At 36.0% G+C, this 18,681-nt stretch overlaps 1 protein-coding gene across 1 annotated transcript in view; it reads left to right on the top strand.

Moving 5' to 3' along the window:
* Nucleotides 1-18,681, top strand: part of l(3)72Dn (UTP4 small subunit processome component l(3)72Dn) — a 168,329-nt gene that overhangs the window by 84,139 nt on the left and 65,509 nt on the right. Inside the window, exons 11-12 of the mRNA XM_090382422.1 lie at nt 1,845-2,005; nt 8,970-9,171. Coding sequence (XP_090238548.1) covers nt 1,845-2,005; nt 8,970-9,171 — 363 coding nt within the window. The remainder of the gene's footprint in view (nt 1-1,844; nt 2,006-8,969; nt 9,172-18,681) is intronic.

Raw genomic sequence — 18,681 nt, forward strand, 5'->3', positions numbered from 1 at the left:
ACTTAAGCCTTTCTTCGTAAGAGCAACCCTTTGTTCCATTCACCAATCTTGTTGCCCTTCTCTGTACTCGTTCCATCAGCTCTACATCCTTCTTGAAATGAGGCCTCCAGACCTGTATACAGTACTCAAGGTGTGGCCTGACCAATGCCTTATACAAGGGAATAATCACATCCCTGTCCCTGCTAGAAAAATTCCTGTATATCATTGACAAGACACCATGAGCTACCCTTGCAGCTCGTCTGCACTGCTCAGAGAACTTCATATCTGCCTGCACAATTACCCCCAGGTCCTTTTCATTCTCTACCACTGAAAGCGTAGTACCACAGAGTTGATACGTTGATCTGGGGTTACTGTTTCCCATATGTAGTACTTTACATTTGTCAATGTTAAACTTCATTTGCCACCTCTCAGCCCATCTGCTCAACCTTTCCAGATCCTGTTGCAGCAGCATAGTATCAGTAGTGTCCTTAACAACCCTGCCAACCTTTGTATCGTCTGCAAACTTGACATTAAGCCTGATACACCATCATCAATATCATTTATAAATACAGAAAACAACAATGGACCCAACACTGAACCCTGAGGAACTCCAATAATAACATTAGTCCACGTTGAGCAGTGTCCATTGATTACCACTCTCTGTCTTCTGCCACTCAACCATCCCTTTATCCATAGCAGCAATTTGCCTCGAATGCCACACTTTTCCAATTTGTGCAGCAGTCTTCCATGCGCAACAGTATCAAAAGCCTTTCTAAGATCCAAATATATAATATCAAAGTTATTCCCTGCATCCAGTTCTGCATCCAGTTTTAATTTCCTTTTGTTTCTTAGCTTTTATTTTGTTTCCAGCCCTTCTCCCCCCCTCCATACATTTTCATTTTATTATAATTTATTTACAATTTACATCTTATAATGTTTGGGATCATGCAAGTGGTTCTGAACACTCAAGTCAGCCAGATGCCCAATAATATTAATGTAACAGAAATGACAATCCTTGTTGTGGGTTGTGATATTTGATTGGTAATAGAAACCCTTCACCAGTAGGAATGATATTGAAACATCATCAGGAATCATCACAAGTACCAGCACCATTCATAGTGATACCTGACCTGGAATGGTAGAATAGTATCATTACATTAAACTAATGACAACATATATGTCCATTTGGGGTTTACTGTGGAGTAAAGATACCATCTAAGTTTTTTGATACCATTTAAAGCATCACAAAACCAAAACTTTTCCATGCCCATCATCCTATATAAATTTATAAGGTAGTCTTGGCCTGAAATTCATTGAATATGTTTGAGATAAGTTAGTACTGTCAGGTTACATTCAGCAACCAGTTGTTATAAGCATTTAAAGGTGTTGTGGTTGAATATGGTTTGGGCCTGATTCTGTCCGTTTAGACTGGGATAATGGATGGTTGTGCCCCTAAACATGACTGTTGCTTTCTATTTATGCATGGTATTCTGGACAGACAACTCTGCTATGCCTGTACTCCTGTATAAATTTTATAGAGTTGGGATCCCTTTCTGTTTTAAACATACATTCCAAGTTACATGGAAAGCACTGAAATTCATTGAGTGCGCTTGTGATATGTTAGTACCGTATCAGGTTACATTCAGTGATCAGTTGTTATAAACTTTTGAGGAGGTGTGGTGGCATGGTTTGGGCCTTACACGAAGGAAAAGGTGATTTGAAGAGTTGAGGATCTGATGGTTGCCAAAGAGTGGCCTTATCTGTTTTTTAGGCTTATGCTAAAACATCCATTTTGTTACTGAACTAGTGTTTAAATCATTAGTAGACTAGAATGAATCAGACTTTTTTTCTTATTTATTTATTAGGTAGTGATGGAGAAATCTTGCCTCTTGAATCTGATCCTGTTAAAGCACTTGAGTTGAAAAGTAAAGCATCAGAGCCAATAATATGCTCTGCAATATCAGATGATGCTCAGTGGCTTGCATATTCTACCTTGTATAAACTCATGCTGTATCATTTTACATTGGTAAGAAAAAAATGTTTGATATATTCATTTATTTCTTATTGTTTAACTTAACTTTGTGTACACACACGCACATTTGAACTTTTAACAGTAGCTTTGGAATTTGCATTACTCTTTTATTTAGTGATTACGTCATTTAATTATACTGCAAAAAACTCCAGATGAATCCATAGAATATATAGAATACAGATACATAGAATATTTATACACAGATGATGTATAACTCCTATATGGGCCTCCGTATGGCTTACATATAAGTAATAATGATGCTGTCTGCCACAAAGGTTTTCCATTCCTCTAAACTGACAAAAGAAACAAATTTCTCTTTAGAATGTACAGTTCTGCGACCCAAAGTTGTTATACTAAACTAACAACTCTCTGTTTAAGATAATTGCCCAGCCTACAGCATATATTTTATTGGATTTTTAAGGATTACATATCAAAATAAATAACTAGAAATTTTATTTATCTAATGAATTATCCTATTAACCATTTCAGAAGTTAGTTTGCTGAACGTATGTGTGTGCTCAAAGAAGTGAGTTTTCTGTTAAGGTCCTAGCTCTTTGGAGTAAGTTTGTTCATGTAACTTACTTTGAGGCTTAAAAAAAAGTAAACTTTGTACATAAATGCTTCTAAATGTTAATTTATTCTTATTTTGACTTGATTGCCCAATGTTAAAGTGAAATTAGTAGAAATTGAACATGTGTTGGATAGAGAATTTCAAAATTCAAATAAAAAAAATTGCAAAAAAATAAACTTTTTTTGATGCAATTAACCTCTACATCTATTTATCATGTTTTCTATTTATATATCACTTGATTGAGTTTCCTTAGTTTTCATGTTTTCCGAATTCCTTCAATTTCTTTTAAAACATAGGCCTCTCTCTTTATTTCTCACAAAAGTCTTTTCCTCTCAATCCCAATTTTTACACACAATCATTTATGATTACTGGGGATAACCCTAGCTTCTAAGCTTTCTTGCCATAAGCAAATTACAAATTTTTTTAAAAGACTTAAAAAAATATGTTCAAAACCTAGACATTACTTTTCTTTAAACAGCACCTGGCTTTGTATAAATTATAAATTCATTGTACCATGGAATATTGTTCTCACATCTGGGAAAGTGTCTCCAAAATGTCTCTTTCACTCCCAGACTATCCAAAAGGAAAGTATTCAAATTAATTATAATGATTCTGTGCTTACAAGCCCACTCCATTCCCTGTAGGCATTGTTCTTCTGAATTAGCACATGTAATTCAACCTCTTCTAAATCAATCTGAACATATTCCTTCACTAGTCAACATCCATTCATAGTTCAAGTATACTGAATTGGCTCTTTCTCTTCCTCATTTGTTCTTTCTACTTCTGTTCTGCAGAACAACCTTGTTTAACGAACCATTTAACAAAGAAATGACTTCATTGTAGCAACCCCTGGCTTGTAGCCGTGAAGGGTATTGCGTACTTTATTGCATACGTTTTGTATGCAATAAAGAGTTCTTCTTCATTTTAAGCCATTCTTTTCCACAAAACTTCATATCATTCTGTTTTTGGATTTGTTCTAATTATCGTTAGAGGATATATACTGAATGTCTTAATTTACATCGAGCGAATTGCATCTGACAAGCCACCTTACATTGCGGTACCTTGACAAGTGATGATGGTTTAATTAGTAGCAGCTCTCTCTCAACTTTAATATCTTCTGACTTATGCAAATCCAGCTCAAGAAGACTACAAGACTACATCAAATTTTATGGTGCTACTAATGCTGATGATCATTGTATTAATAATGACAAAGCTCGTTAAAAAGCTCGTTTCTAAAACTATTCTGTAATCAAACAGTTTAATGCTCTACATCTTCCTACTTTGAAGCATTTGCTAATCATGTGCAAATCCAGGTTCTTTGTTTTCAGTGGAGTCAATTCTTACTATATGTCCATTCTGACAAACATGTCTTTATAGACATGTTTATTTCCTCACTGAAAAACATTAACTCGAGAATTGCACTTATATTTTTATTATAATTGTAATTATATATATGTACTTATAATTGTACTTGATATTTGTGAACCTTAACCTTCTTTTGCCTAGAAAAGCCTGTGGATTCCTTGCACTATAGGTCTGATACTAATATTAAACTCACAGTCAGCTTGAACTGACTGAGAGTTTAATATTAATCAAAATAACTAAACTTAATTTAGTCAAAAATATCAGCATGCCTAATTTTTTTTTTTTTGTAATATATATATATAGGGTGATCCAGGAGGAAGAGTAAATATTTTGGGAGGTTATATAGTGTCGATTTTTCTGAGTAAAAAAGTTCTTATAAATGTGTCCAATTCTCAATGGATACGGAGATACAGCTGTTTGAAACTGGCATGCAGAAAGTGATTATGACAGATATTAAAGAACAATAAATTACTTATTGTTTGTATTTATTGACTTTTTGAATGATACAAAACATAAATAATTGACAGATTTTTTACAGTTCACAATAAATGTTCGAAAATCCCACTGCCAACCTGAATGCACTTTGCAACTCTTGTGGTAATGACGTGTTGTTCTTCTGAGATCGTCTTGGCATTCCTTTATGAGGGCAGCAGTATCCAAAATGTGAGTGAGCAATTCGTCTTTTGTATTCACCTTTTTTTTTTTTTTTTTTTTTTTGTATACTGCGCTTTTCATCCATCCCCACGAACAAAAATCTAATGGAGTGAGGTCTTGGAGACCTTGGTGGCCAATGAACGGGACCACCAACTGTGACCGATCCATCGTTCAGGGAAAGTTTGATTTAGATATTGTATCACCAGACAGGTATAATGTGCAGGAACTCTGCCATGCTGAAAGTACATACCAATCCTTATAGCCAAGGGAACATCCTCCAATAGTAGTGGAAGTTTGTTTTGCAGAAATTCTAGGTAAATGGCCCTGTAAAATGATTTTGTAACACAACAGGCCCAATCAACGTTGTCGATGATACCGCACTACATGTTTACAGAGAGAGAAGCGATGTTGAAAATTTGTTTCTACAGTGGCATGTGGATTTTCGTCTGACCACCTATGAGAGTTACAGGTGTTGTTGATACCGTCACTGGTGAAAGTAGCTTCATTGCTGAACAGTATTAATGGAATTAATCGGCGATTACCCACCGACAAAATTCCAATCACTGGGCATCATCTCTTGATTGAAGGTGTTGCACCCGCTGTATGTGAAATGAATACAAGCCGTGCTCATGTAATGTTCGCCATACTCTTGTCTGTGGAACACCGATACGCGTAGAAATAAATTCTTCATGTGCTAATAGTAGGACTACGTTCTACTGACTGAAGAATGTGTTCTATTTCATCCACATTTTTCTTCTGAATGTTCATTTGCACATTCAGAAGAAATATGAGCGCTGGGAACTGTACCAGTTTTATGCAGTTTGGTGTAAACACTAGTAAACGTTCTTGAATCTGGTATTCTGCGGTTAGGAAACCGTCGATGGTATTCTCTTCAAGCAGCAGTAGCACTTCCACCACAAAAACTGTAGACAAACACCATATTGGCATATTCAGCATGTGTGAAGATATGCGGAATTCCTGACAACACTTCTAACACCAAATAGCATTGGTTTATAACTGCTTATTAGTCACATCTGATTCAGGGAACTGTGCACATCAGTTTCAAACAGCTGTATCTCCGTATCCATTGAAAATTGGACACATGTTTTTATGAATTTTTTACTCAGAATAATTGATACTGTAACCTCCCAAAATATTTACTATTTCTCCTGAATCACCCTGTATATGGTGATCCCAAACACAAAAGGTATTGGACCCTGTAATACTGCTTGTTTATTTGTTGGTTTTAGAGCGCTTGAGCATCTTAGGCCATACAAGTGTATTATATCCATAGGAGTGTATTATATCCATAGTGTGTGTTCACAGGTTGATTTGCATGTTGTATAGGCTTACAAACTCTGAATAGCTCATGGGGGAAAGCCTACTCCTGCTTAAGTTTGGCTAACAACCACCTCAATTGAAGAGGCCCTTAAGGATTCCTCTGGCTACCACTGTAATCCAATACATACTCCAAAAGGTGATAAGGAGCAAAACTACTATACTGGTATATTTATTAGAGATATGTTTAAGTAGTTGTATGTAATACAACTAAGTAGTTGTATTACACTGTTAAAGTGTTCATGCTTATATCCTATATTACATTGTGGTGCCTCCGTAGCCAGGTGGGAAGGAGCAGCAGTGCGCAGCACACGCTTCTTGATTAGACCGGGGTTCGAGCCCGTCACCACCAAATACGGGGGATGCGGGAAGGTCAGGGAATGACCACCGCATATCCTGGAGCAATATGGCCTTAGTTGCTAATGCTCCTAAAATCCAAATAACAACAACAACAACCTATATTACATTGTGTAGTATTAGGTACAGTTCAGATCTATACCAACTGATGTGTGTGAATGTGTATAAGTGTAAAGAATTATTTAATTAAATGAAACCCAGTTTGTAATACAATAAAATTTTGTTTAAAGGCTTCATCAGAGAAAAACAGATTGCCCTGGATGAATGAAATAGTCAAATTAGTAACGACGCATGCCCTAGCTGCTTTATCTGGATGCTTGAGCTTGTTTACAGCCTGAACTCAATGTGCAAGCATCTTCAATTTTTTTTGTCTTTATATGCATTCCCAATGCAACTTCAATTGCATTTGGAGCTTCACAAGCTTCAGTTGAGATTATCTGGAAGATATCAAAATTGCTTCTTCAACTTCTGGAAACAACTTGCAGCTATGCATGTTATGTTACCAGACTTGTCTTTTCAGTACTGCAGAAATGATTTGGGAAATGGTGGAGCCTACCAGCTATTCAGATGGATGTTCTTCAAATTAGTCTTTTTGACACTATATATACACTTATTCTAATGCTTCTGCAACTTCTGGAAGTAGTTCTGATCGGCTTCTTTAGAATTGCTTATATTTTCTATGTTGTGTTCTGAATAATTTTCTCAGTTGTTGTAAAGCTGTGACCTTTTCAAGAGGAGCCTTAAGCTTGGAAACAGAAAAAGACCAGAGGGAGCTAAAACTGGCAGATGAACCACAGTGATGGACTACTTGACAAGATATTCTTCAATGGAAAGTTCTGAGTGAGCGAGGTGTAGTCATGATGCAAGCAGCAATTCCGTGAAGCCCCTTTTTCAGATGTTTTTTCTAAACAGCATTGCTCAAACACTGTAGAACTATTTTGAAGTATTTCTGATTCACTTGTGCAACCATGAACAGCATCCTATGAGTAAAAAATATGATAAGAATAATTTCATATTTAAATGAGATTGTCTTGCCTTTTTTGGTTTTTGAGAAGACAGTCTTCCTCTGGGAGGACTGGGCCTGTGTTTCTGGATCATAGCCATACACCCACAGTTTGTCATTAGTAATGACGGAAAAAACAGTGTGAGTCAACAGCAGCATATTAATGAAGATCCTCACATGAAAAATCTTGTCATTCTCTTTGAGGATGTGAGGAACAAACTTAGAAGAAACATGTTGTATTCTGAAAGCCTGTGTTAAAATTTATTTACATTCCAAAAGAAATACCAAGTTTATTAACAACTTTCCAGATAGTTAAATTTTAATCACTCCTGATCAGATCACAAACATGAACACGAGTGATTGAATCATTTGTTTTTGAAGTTGAAGGGTGGCCAGAGCAAGGATCATCTTTGATGGACAAGCAGCTCCCTTTTAACTCTGCAAACCACTGAAAAGTTTGTTGCACTTTTCTCTAATTTGAAACAAAATTTGATGCAAATTTATTTCTCAGTAAAATCACTCATTTTAAAATGTGATGAAACACATTATTTTTATTATTATTATTATTTTTTGGTTTTTAGGAGCATTAGCAACTAAGGCCATATTGCTCCGGGATATGCGGTGGTCATTCCCCGACCTTTCTGCATCCTCCGTATTTGGTAGTGACAGGCTCGAACCCCGGTCTAATCAAGAAGCGTGTACTACGCACTGCTGCTCCTTCCCACCTGGCTACTGAGGCGCCCCATGAAACACATAAATAAATACATAAATATACATAATATACACGTGAAATATTATGTATTTAATGCATGCTAATTTAGACTGGCTACAGATAAATGTTTGATTCTGCTTTACTATATCAAGCCGGGTCAAGTTTAAAAATTCACAACTTGCTAGGATACTGCAGTTTCAAGGAAAATGGTCAGGTCAGTCCCTGAATTTTTTGATCACAGCTTGCATACATGATGTGACATGCTCTGTTGGATAACCTGCGTAGCAATGAAGGGTTGAATTTGAATACCATTGATATAACATACACATGCACTCATTCTAATTTCCACGACTAAGTGGAAGTGGAAGCAGCATGCCTCCTAAGACTAATCTTCACCGTTGTTTAAAAGGACAGAAACTTAGCAACTCAGACCATGATATCTCATGCCTTGAGTTGGCCATATGCATGATATCAACGGATTCAGAATTAAGTAGCCAGTAGCAATTAGCTACTTACCAGTCACCATTTTTTAATAATGTAGGAAACTGTGGTTTAAATTTACTTTATGGTGCTTACCCATGGATTTTTGTGACACGGAGTGAAAAGCTGGCCTAACTAGGCTCACTGGTTTGCAGTGAATTGGCGATCTATTTCTGATTTAAGACTAGCTGCAGGGGGGGGGGGATATTTTCCTGATTTTAAACCAGCACCAAAGGGAAAAAATAGTTTCAGGTCCCCCACACACCCTTTGGTGCTGGTTTAAAATTGGGAAAAGAAGTTAAAGGACAGGAATAGATGGTCCAGTCACTGCAAACCAGTGGATGGAATTAGGCTGCTTTTCACTCCTTTTGCAAAGATCCATGGGTAAAGTAAATTTCAGTCAAAACGTAATCCGAAGTAATAAAAAAAAATAAAATCAGTTATGATTTTTATATATTTATTTTATAATTTAATAAAGGGTGAAGAGGGTTCCAGCTCATCTTTAAAACCATATATTCAGAAAGTTCATTATATTCCAGAAGAATGTAAGCCTGCTCATTGTTTATCATTTACCCCATCTGGTACGCATCTTGTTATTGCTGCTCAAGATGGAGTGTTACAGTTATTAAAAACTGACATGCTGAATCCATCCTTGCTACATACTTTTATTGGGCCATCAGGTAAGTGACTGGAATAGTTGTTAAAATCAAAAAAGTGTGTCTTTGTGATTATTTTGTTGTACAGTAGCTGTTATACAAGGGATTGGAAGATAATAGGTACACTAATCTCCCAATGGTGACTTATAATGCCAGTTCTTGTCGCTTATTTACAACTTGCAAAATATCTGTTTATACCTATTCTAATTATTAATTGAATTTTATGATTTCTGGTTGACTTTTTTTTTTTTTTAATTTGGAGCCTTGAAGTGTCCCAGTTAATCCAATCCCGGTAAATCGAGAGTCTGCTTTACTTTATTATTACTGTATTTAATATTGATAATATCTTACTGTGTGTTTAATTTATCAATTAAACTTTATTATACTTATGATTGTACAAGAAAATCACGTTATATATGGGTCAGCAGGTGTTCGCTTATATCTGCGGTTTCAGCCATCCACGGTAGGTCTTGGAACATATCCCCCGAGGATACAGGAGTCTTACTGTATTCATAATCTGAGCAGTTTTTTTTTTCCCTCCCCATGTTGAAACTCAAAAATTTATAACACAGCTACTTTAGTTTCACTGTTGACCAGTGAAATTTACATTTTGTATTTTGTTTGAGTTGTTTCAGGTTTCAGAGAGTATCAACTACATTTAATATAATAATTACGTGTTTTTAGTTTCATTTGTCATATTTGGTCATACAGGAACATCCATGGTCAGTTTGCTTTCAACAAGCAGGCCATGAGAGAAATACAATTGTTTGGGAATTCGCAGTATTTGATACCTTCTGATGAAATCTTATTCATTTTTTAGTGAGTGTCATTATTTTCTATTGGATTTTATAAAAAAGTAGAATTTCATTTTATAGAGGCATATTATGCAAGAAAGCAAGCATATGAGCTTATGTAGCATCAGCCAAAAAAAAAAAAAAAAAAAAAAATTTTTTCACACAACCATTCCCTCTAAACGTTTGTCCAGTTCCTCCTTGAATTTATTTAAGCTATCAACTTCCACAATAACAGATGGAAGTTTGTTTGAGCAATTAACCACCCGCTGGCTAAAGGCAAATTTCCGCACATCCATTCTACAACTGTCTTTCCTCAATTTGAGTTTATGCTACCTTAGGTTTTTAATCTGAGCAAAGGGAAGAATCCCATCAGAATTCAGCATGCTCAACCCATTCAAGGCCTTATACACCTCAATCTGTTTGCCTTGCGGGTGCCTAGTTTCCAGCTGCTGCAATTTGCAGAACATAACCCTCTCTTGGTAAGAGGATCCCTTCATTCCCCTCACCAATCTTATTGCCCTTCTCTGTACATGCTCAAGCAAATCTACATCCTTCCTAAAATGAGGCTTCTAGACCTGCACACAGTACTCGAGCCATTGCCTTATACATAAGAAAATCACCTCCTTTTCCCTGCTAGCAAAATTCCTGTATATCATTGACAAAACCTCATGACCTGCTCTTGCAGCCTGTCTGCATTGCTCAAAAAACTTCACATCTGACTGCACATTACTCCAGGTCTTGTTCATTTTCTGCCACCTTAAGTGTAGTACCACACAGTTGGTACGTTCCTCTTGGGTTACTTCTACCCATATGCAATACTTTGCATTTGTCAATGTTAAACTTCAGTTGCCACTTCTCAGCCCATTTGCCCAACTTACCTAGATCCAGTTGGAGTAGCATACTGTCTTTACTGCCATTAACAACCCTGTCAACCATTGTATCATCTGCAAACTTGGACATTAAACCTGATATACTTTCATCAATATCATTGATAAATATACAAAACAACAGTGGGCCCAACACCGAACCCTGGGAAACTCCACTAATAACATTTGTCCATGAAGAGCAGTGTCCATTGATTAACACTCTCTGTCTTCTCCCACTCATCCACCCTTTTATCCATTGTAGCAACCTACCCTTAATACCATTCTGCTCAAATTTGTATAGCAGTCTTTCATGCACAACATTGTCAAAAGTTTTCCTGAAATCCAATTATTTTTTGCCTCCAGTTCCTTTGTGCCCACATCATAGTATCCAATCAAATTTTTCAGACAATACTTTCGCTTAACAAACCCATGCTGTGTCTGAATTATTGCTACAGTCTTGTCTAGATGATCCTGCAATGCATCTTTACTTGGTGCATAATCGCCACTGCTGCTAATGCGCCAGTAAAATTTCAAACCAAACCAAACCTGCAATGCATCTTTAACCAGTGACTCCATTATTTTCTCTGGAACAGAAGTTAAACTAACTGGTCTGTAATTACTCGTGTCACCTTTCGATCCCCTTTTGTGAATTAGGGATACATTTGCGCATCTCCAGTCCGTGGGGACGTTCCCTGAGTCCAAGGATGCTTTTATAACTATGGCTAAGGGTTTGCTTAGTTCCTTTGCTGCCTCCTTTAATATAACTGGATAGACCCCAGGTGCCTTTCTTATGTTTAACTTCAACAATTTCTCCTCCACTTTGCTCTCAGTTATTACAAAATCATTAAGCACCCTGTTACAATTTGATAAACTTCTGACATTTTCCTTCCTTAATAACTCATCATGTGTGAACGTAGCTGCAAAATACTCATTTCAATTTGTTTGCTATCTGAGCAGGATCATCAACAGTCAAACCATCGATGTCAAGTGGACCAATCCTATTCATCCCCTTCCTTTTAGAGTTTATATAAGTAAAGAAATTCTTGCTATTTTTCTTAGCACCTTTAGCCAAAGATTTCTCGTAATTTGCCTTCGCTTGCCTAATATTCTTTGTGACTTGATTACAGACTAACTTATATCTGCCATGGGCTTCTGTGTCACCCGATAATATATATGCATCCCATGCATTTTCCTTCTCTGTCACGAGTCTCATTACTTCATTTTGACAACCATTTAGGCCTAAACCTTGAACAGTATTTTTTAATAGGTATGAAAAGTCTAGTAGCTTTCATGATTAATTCCTTGAATGCTTCCCACTTAGAATTTGCTGTTGGTAACATCATCAGTTAGTCCCACTGTACAGAATTTAAAAACTGTCTGAGACCACTGTAGTCACCTTTATGGAGCCAAAAACCCTTTCCTTTACCCCTGATGGTAATTATATCTTTAAGTAAATCCCACATCAGTATACTGTGATCACTGCCACCTAGTGGTTCCTTTATCTGCAAATTCTTAATACACGAATAATCACTGCTGATAACCGGATCAAGAGTATTACCCTCTCTGATTGACTCTCTAACGTGCTGCTGCAGAAAACAATCATCCAGTAAATCCACAAAAGGCTTGCTAGTGTGCGAGTGACCAATCCACAAGTTTCAGTCAATATCTGGGAAGTTAAAATCCCCCATTATAAGAAATTCTGACTTACTAGTGCACACTTTTTCTGTACAATTTTTCACTGCATTCATTCATTCTAGTCATTAGGCCTCTAACACACTCCTACTCTTATTTTTGCTTTTCCAATGCTTATGTCACACCAGACTGACTCAACATTTCACTATCCATCTATATCAACTGGATGCACTTCTTTTGATTTTGTTTTTCTTAATTAACTGCATAACCCCTTCCCTTCTTATCCTGTCTATCCTTTCTGTACACATTGTACTCCCCAAATTCCAATTCTGCATTCCTAATATCTGTGTGACACCACGTCTCTGATATCCCAACAATATCCGCCTTTGATGTCTTGACCACACTTCAAATTTATTTACTATACTTCTAGCATTGGTGTACATGCAAGTATACATGCACCTATTCTTATTTATCAGGCGCCTCCGTAGCCAGGTGGGAAGGAGCAGCAGTGCGTAGCACACACTTCTTGATTTAGACTGGGGTTTGAGCCCGTCACCACCAAATACGGAAAGGCCAGGGAATGACCACCACATATTCCCGAAGCAATATGGCCTTAGTTGCTAATGCTCCAAAAAAAAAAAAAAAACATTTCAGGCCGCCGTAGCCTAGTGGTCAGGCGCGGGTGCATAAGTACACGTGCCTTGAGTGACCGGGGTTCGAGCCTGTGACTGCTGAATATGGTGCTGTTTCTTGTATTCTGTCTATCTTGTGAACTCGTTTGGTTGTCCCGTAGTATAAACAGAATGTCATTCTTAGACGTAATGCACAGATAAGCACTTTATTTTTGATGAATATATATATTTTAGGTGCCTCCGTAGCCAGGTGGGAAGGAGCAGCAGTGCATAGCACACGCTTCTTGATTAGACCGGGGTTCAAGCCCATCACCACCAAATACGGAGGATGTGGAAAGGTCAGGGAATGACCACCGCATATCCCGGAGCAATATGGCCTTAGTTGCTAATGCTCTTAAAAACTAATTAACAAACAAACAAACAAACTTATTCATCATAACACATCCCATGTATTTTTTTGTTTCATGATGACTGCCATCAGTCCCTGAAACCCCCAGCACCTCTCGCTCCAGGCTGCTGCTCATTCTAATAGAAGTAGTGCATGAATTACTTTCACCTCTGCCTGTGGCTACTTTTAACTTTTTAGTCTGTTAATCCCCCCAAGCTAGCAGTTTTCCGACCCACCTAACGCTGCCTCGATAGCATCAGCAAACACTCTTGCACCCTTTCCATTTGAGTGTATCCCATCCCAGTAGAAGCAGTCTCTCCTGTTAATAAGAAGTGCCCTTGTCTTGTAGAATTTTATGCTGTTGAACTTCTCCTGGTCAGTATTGGGGCTCTTGTTGAATAATTTAATTTCCTTTTTTTTTTTTTTTTTTTTCTTTTTTTTTGTTCAGATCACATATATAGTTTATACTTTTGATTTGACAAAGATCGTCCAATTTTTATTTTGTCTGGATTTTCCCTCTTTATTAGTGAGAAGTTTGTAGAAAAAGAACTGTTCACATTGAGCTTTGTAATTGTTCACAGCAGTTGGTTGGAAAGATTGATAATAGGAATTAATAATTAAATTCATTACTGGCCACAGCATGAAGCCTTAAGGGCATCAGATGAAATTGGAGAGAGAGAGAGAGAAATTGGAATACACAAACTGAAAATAACATATTACTCTGGGTTACAACTGCATTTAAAGCTTCAATATATGCATAAAATGGAAAGAGCATAATTCCCCAAATTTGAAGCATGTTATAAAATAAACTAAATCACCTTTCTTGCATTCATATAGAACAAGGGTCTGCAACCAGCAGCTTGCGAGCCACATGCGCCTCTTTAACTTTTAGCCCACATGAAGCAATTTAAAATTGAGTTAGAGGACTCAAAAATTAAGGACATGTGGAGTGCAAGACTAAAATGCCTTAAAACTGAAATTGAGGATTGGGAAATGCAGATGGCTGCCCTTTGCAATTCTACACAAATGGACAGTGATAGATGAGTGGAAAGAGTAAAACCAAATTGTGTTCGATATGTGGAGTAACTTACCGGACATGTGTATAAATTTGAAAATATTTGCATTTGGACTTCTCTCAGTTTTTGGTTCGGCATATTTCTGCAAGCAAATATGTTCAAGCATGAACTATATTAAAAATAAATCAAGAAACCATCTGAAGAATGCGAGTCTCTCGGCATGTTTAAAGATGAAAATTACAGCATACTTGCCTGATGTTGAGAGACTCACTCAAGAAGTTCAGCAGCAAAAGTCACATTAATTCGTACATAATTGGAAGTTTGTTACATTTTTCAATATTAATAAATAATATTTCAAAATATATATATTTTTAATAAAACACCTTCCCACTCTATTCCATTTCTTTAAAAAAAAAAATTCCCACCCCCAATTTGAGCTGAGGTGCAACTCTTTTTTTTTTTTTTTTTTAAATTAGATCAAAATGGCTCTTCAATTAAAAATGATTGCCGACCCCTGATAGAATATAATTTATAATTGTTGAATTCTGAATGAAGTGTAGCTCATCATGTACTTCATTGAATCAAGTTTCTGAAAAATCATATCAAAAAACTATTTGGAAAAGATATCATTAAGATCATACAACTTGACTAAGCCCTGCACATATAATAAACTGCCACATTCTTAAAACAAAACAAAACAAAGGAAATCTGTTTTATTTTAAGAATGTATTATATATGTCAATTTTGATAAATATAGGGCATTATGCATTGATGAGCTGGCAGAAATCTTCATCCTCTGTTATCTGCAATATCAAAAAAGTGGTAAAGTCCTCTGAGTAATGTGTAATGCAGGAAAGTGTTCCAATTGTGTGATGGTCTGATTTCTTGCTATGGGATGAAAGAATTCATTAGAGTTCTTTTCACAACTTGGAGCTGTAGCAGACATGCTGGGTTCAACCGGTAATTTGCTTCACAGGATCACTGAAATAGAATGGCTTAATACATAAGAGAATGAATTGAGTCAAATTTAGGTGTAGGATGATTATGATTAGCTGTGCCACATGGATAATTAATGCATATTGATAAGACTAGTACAAATGCATATTGACAAAATTAGGCTTAGCTTATTACCAAATTACTAAAAAGCTGAAAAATGTGATGTGTTTACACTAATAAAGTATGCAATTGTTTTGGGAACCGTAGTTAGCATATTAAAATCTTCAGATAAATGTCGGAATTGACAAAAAATAGTTTTCTTTTTTTTCTTTTTTTTTTAAATTTTACAACTTAATGGTCAAGTGTTTATTATAAGATGATTATATATGAATATTTTCCATTAAAAATTTGTTTTCCTGCAAAATATATAAATGGAAAGAAAGTGACTGTAATGATTTTAAATTACATTTACTCTTGGATACATATATCAGAACTTGTGTGAGATAAATGTTTAATTAATAAGTTGTAGTATATCAACTCATACAAATTGTTTTAGATGTTTTGTATTGACATTCCTAGATAAATTTTTAAATCATACATTTGTATGCGTCATATGAAGTATACAAATGATGAATACAGTTAAGCAATCTGTGCTGATGCAACTTCTATGTGTGTATCTAGATCTAAATATAGCTTTATTTTCAAAAACATTGAAATCATTTAAGTGACAAATCTAAAAGTAGCAATTTTTTTGGTGATTACAGTGTTAAGTAAATATGTTTTGAAAGTCTAATGCATTACAAAAAGACCTTGGACTGAAAAACGCTTGATTCTATATAATTTGCAGTAAAATTGTCAGAGCACTTCTAATCATAATCACAGTTCTTCCCATAACCTGCTGAGAGACTCTCATACTAAGAATCATTTCAAACAGCACAAAAGAAGTAATCTGTGCATATATTATGAAAAAGTATGTCGTTTTTTGTTCTTTTATCCCAAATACTTTATCGCTTTCATTGTTGGTTACTTCAGAATTACTCATCGATGAATAATTTTGAATGAGACTGTGAGAATTGAGAATGAGTTACAGTTGAGTGGATAACATGGTCAGAAACCAAGAGAAATGTTTATTGGTCTGAGATGAAATAAACATCTCGTGTGCCCAGTGATGGATAAAAAGATGTTGCAGTTGTTATTTCTAAGTGTGATCTTTGTCTGTTTATACTACTTTATCTTTCCTGCCAGTCGTGCTCACGCGCTCTCTCTCTCTCTCTCTCTCTCTCGGAGATCCAGGGGTAATTACAAAGCCTCAGTGAGCAAAAGGAAGAACAAAATTATTTTGTTACCCCATAAATTGTACCATTGGATTGGATTTGAGAGGATAAAAAATAGATTACCCTCTAACTCAAGCACCCTCTTGAGGTAAATTTGAATCAGAAATACTGGAACAAAAATAACTTGTTTGAATAAAATATTTGAGAAAAAAAAAAAAAAAAAAATATATATATATATATATATTAATAATAATCTGTATTCAAAGAATGCAGCCAGGCCTCACATAACGTTGAGTTTGATTAACGTGTTTTCAGTTACTGCTATTTGAAAAAATTATACCACATTTCACTTTACACGATGAAAATTTTCAGTTAACCAATCTTTTTTTATGTGATAGTTGAAAAAGATTTGAATTGTGTGTCGGACAGGCAATAAACAAACGTTTACCTGCTGTCCGCCTCAGTGTGTTCCCTCAACCATCGGAAGAAGATGTGTTACTTGTTTGTCTCCCGCTAATAAAGTCAATGCAGACTTGCATTTAAAAATTCTAATTTTTAAATGCAAGGCTCATTTCTGGCTCATTTAAAAATTCTAATTTTTAAATGAGCCAGATGAAAATGTTACCGCGAAGGAGATAATGGTAAAAGAACTAGATGAAATCTTTCGTAACATCTTTCATAGAGAACCTCAAGCAAAAGGTTTGAGATTCTCTACGATAGGAATGAAGGTGGAGTTGGCTTTCTGATCCATAAAGATATAAAAAACAACATTTTGGAATTCAAAAGTACCTCATCAAGGGTGTCGAGTCTACTACTCAAGATTTCTAAGAGGTATAAGCTAAAGGTTATAATGATTTATTGCACCAACATCGAGCCATGATGATGAAGAGGTTGAAGAATGTACACCGAAATCGAGAGTCTTCTAGATGAGCAGAAAACCTACTACACTATTATTATGGGGGACTTCAATGCTAAGGTTGGAAAAAAGACAAAAAAGCGCTGAAAGGGGAACTATAGGAAATTTTGGAATTGGTGAAAGAAATGAAAGGGGTGAAAGACTTGTGGAATTTGCAGAATCTCAAGGATAGTCAGTAATGAACACTTTTTTTCAAGAAAAAGGGTGAACAGAAAAGTGGACATGGAAGAGTCCAAGTGGATTAACAACTAATGAAATCGACTTCATCCTCACTAACAGAAGATATATTGTGAATGATGTTACTGTCCTGAACAAGGTAAATTTGGAAGTGATCACAGAATGGTGAGATGCACACTTGATATAGATGGAAGAAAAGAAAGGAAAAAGCTGACTCGAGTAAATAATACAAAGGTCTTTAAGATGACAGAAGAGGAGAAAAAGCAGTATGTACTGGAACTTAAGAACAAGTTTGAGCTTCTGCAGACTGCTCAGGACCAAGATATCGACGAGGAATATTATAAATTTCTGAAAGTGATAAAGCCCAAGAAACATATAGGTAAAAATAAATCCAAAGAAGAAAAAATTAGTCAAGAAACACTTGTCATGATGAACTAAAGACAACAAATGAAAAGCAAGAAAAAACACTGACAAGGAGAAAATTGAGTATACTGAGTTATGCAAAGCCTTAGAAAGAGACTCAGAGACGACATAAAAAAATTTAACACAAGAAAAGTAGAACAAGCATTAAAGGAAAACAAAGGATTTAAATCAGCAGCCATGAGTAGTAATACAGAAAGACAAATGATACTGAAACTAAAGAATAGTGATGGTGTACTTATAAATATCAGAGAAGGCATAATTCAAATAGCAGAAGACTACTATAAAGAGTTATACAAGGAGCGAGGGAATGATGCCAGCAGTGGGGAAGATGGATCGCAAATTAGTAACACATACAACATACCTGATATCCTTCCTGATGAGGTAGAACATCCCGTTGAAGAAAATGAGGAATCAGAAAGCCCCAGGGGAAAGATGAAGTTGCTGTAGAGTTGTTAAAATTAGAAGGAAGAGACATGACAC

Source organism: Mastigoproctus giganteus, chromosome 10, assembly GCF_048544385.1.
Source record: "Mastigoproctus giganteus isolate SK-2022 chromosome 10, ASM4854438v1, whole genome shotgun sequence".
NCBI classification, from domain to species: Eukaryota; Metazoa; Arthropoda; class Arachnida; order Uropygi; family Thelyphonidae; genus Mastigoproctus; species Mastigoproctus giganteus.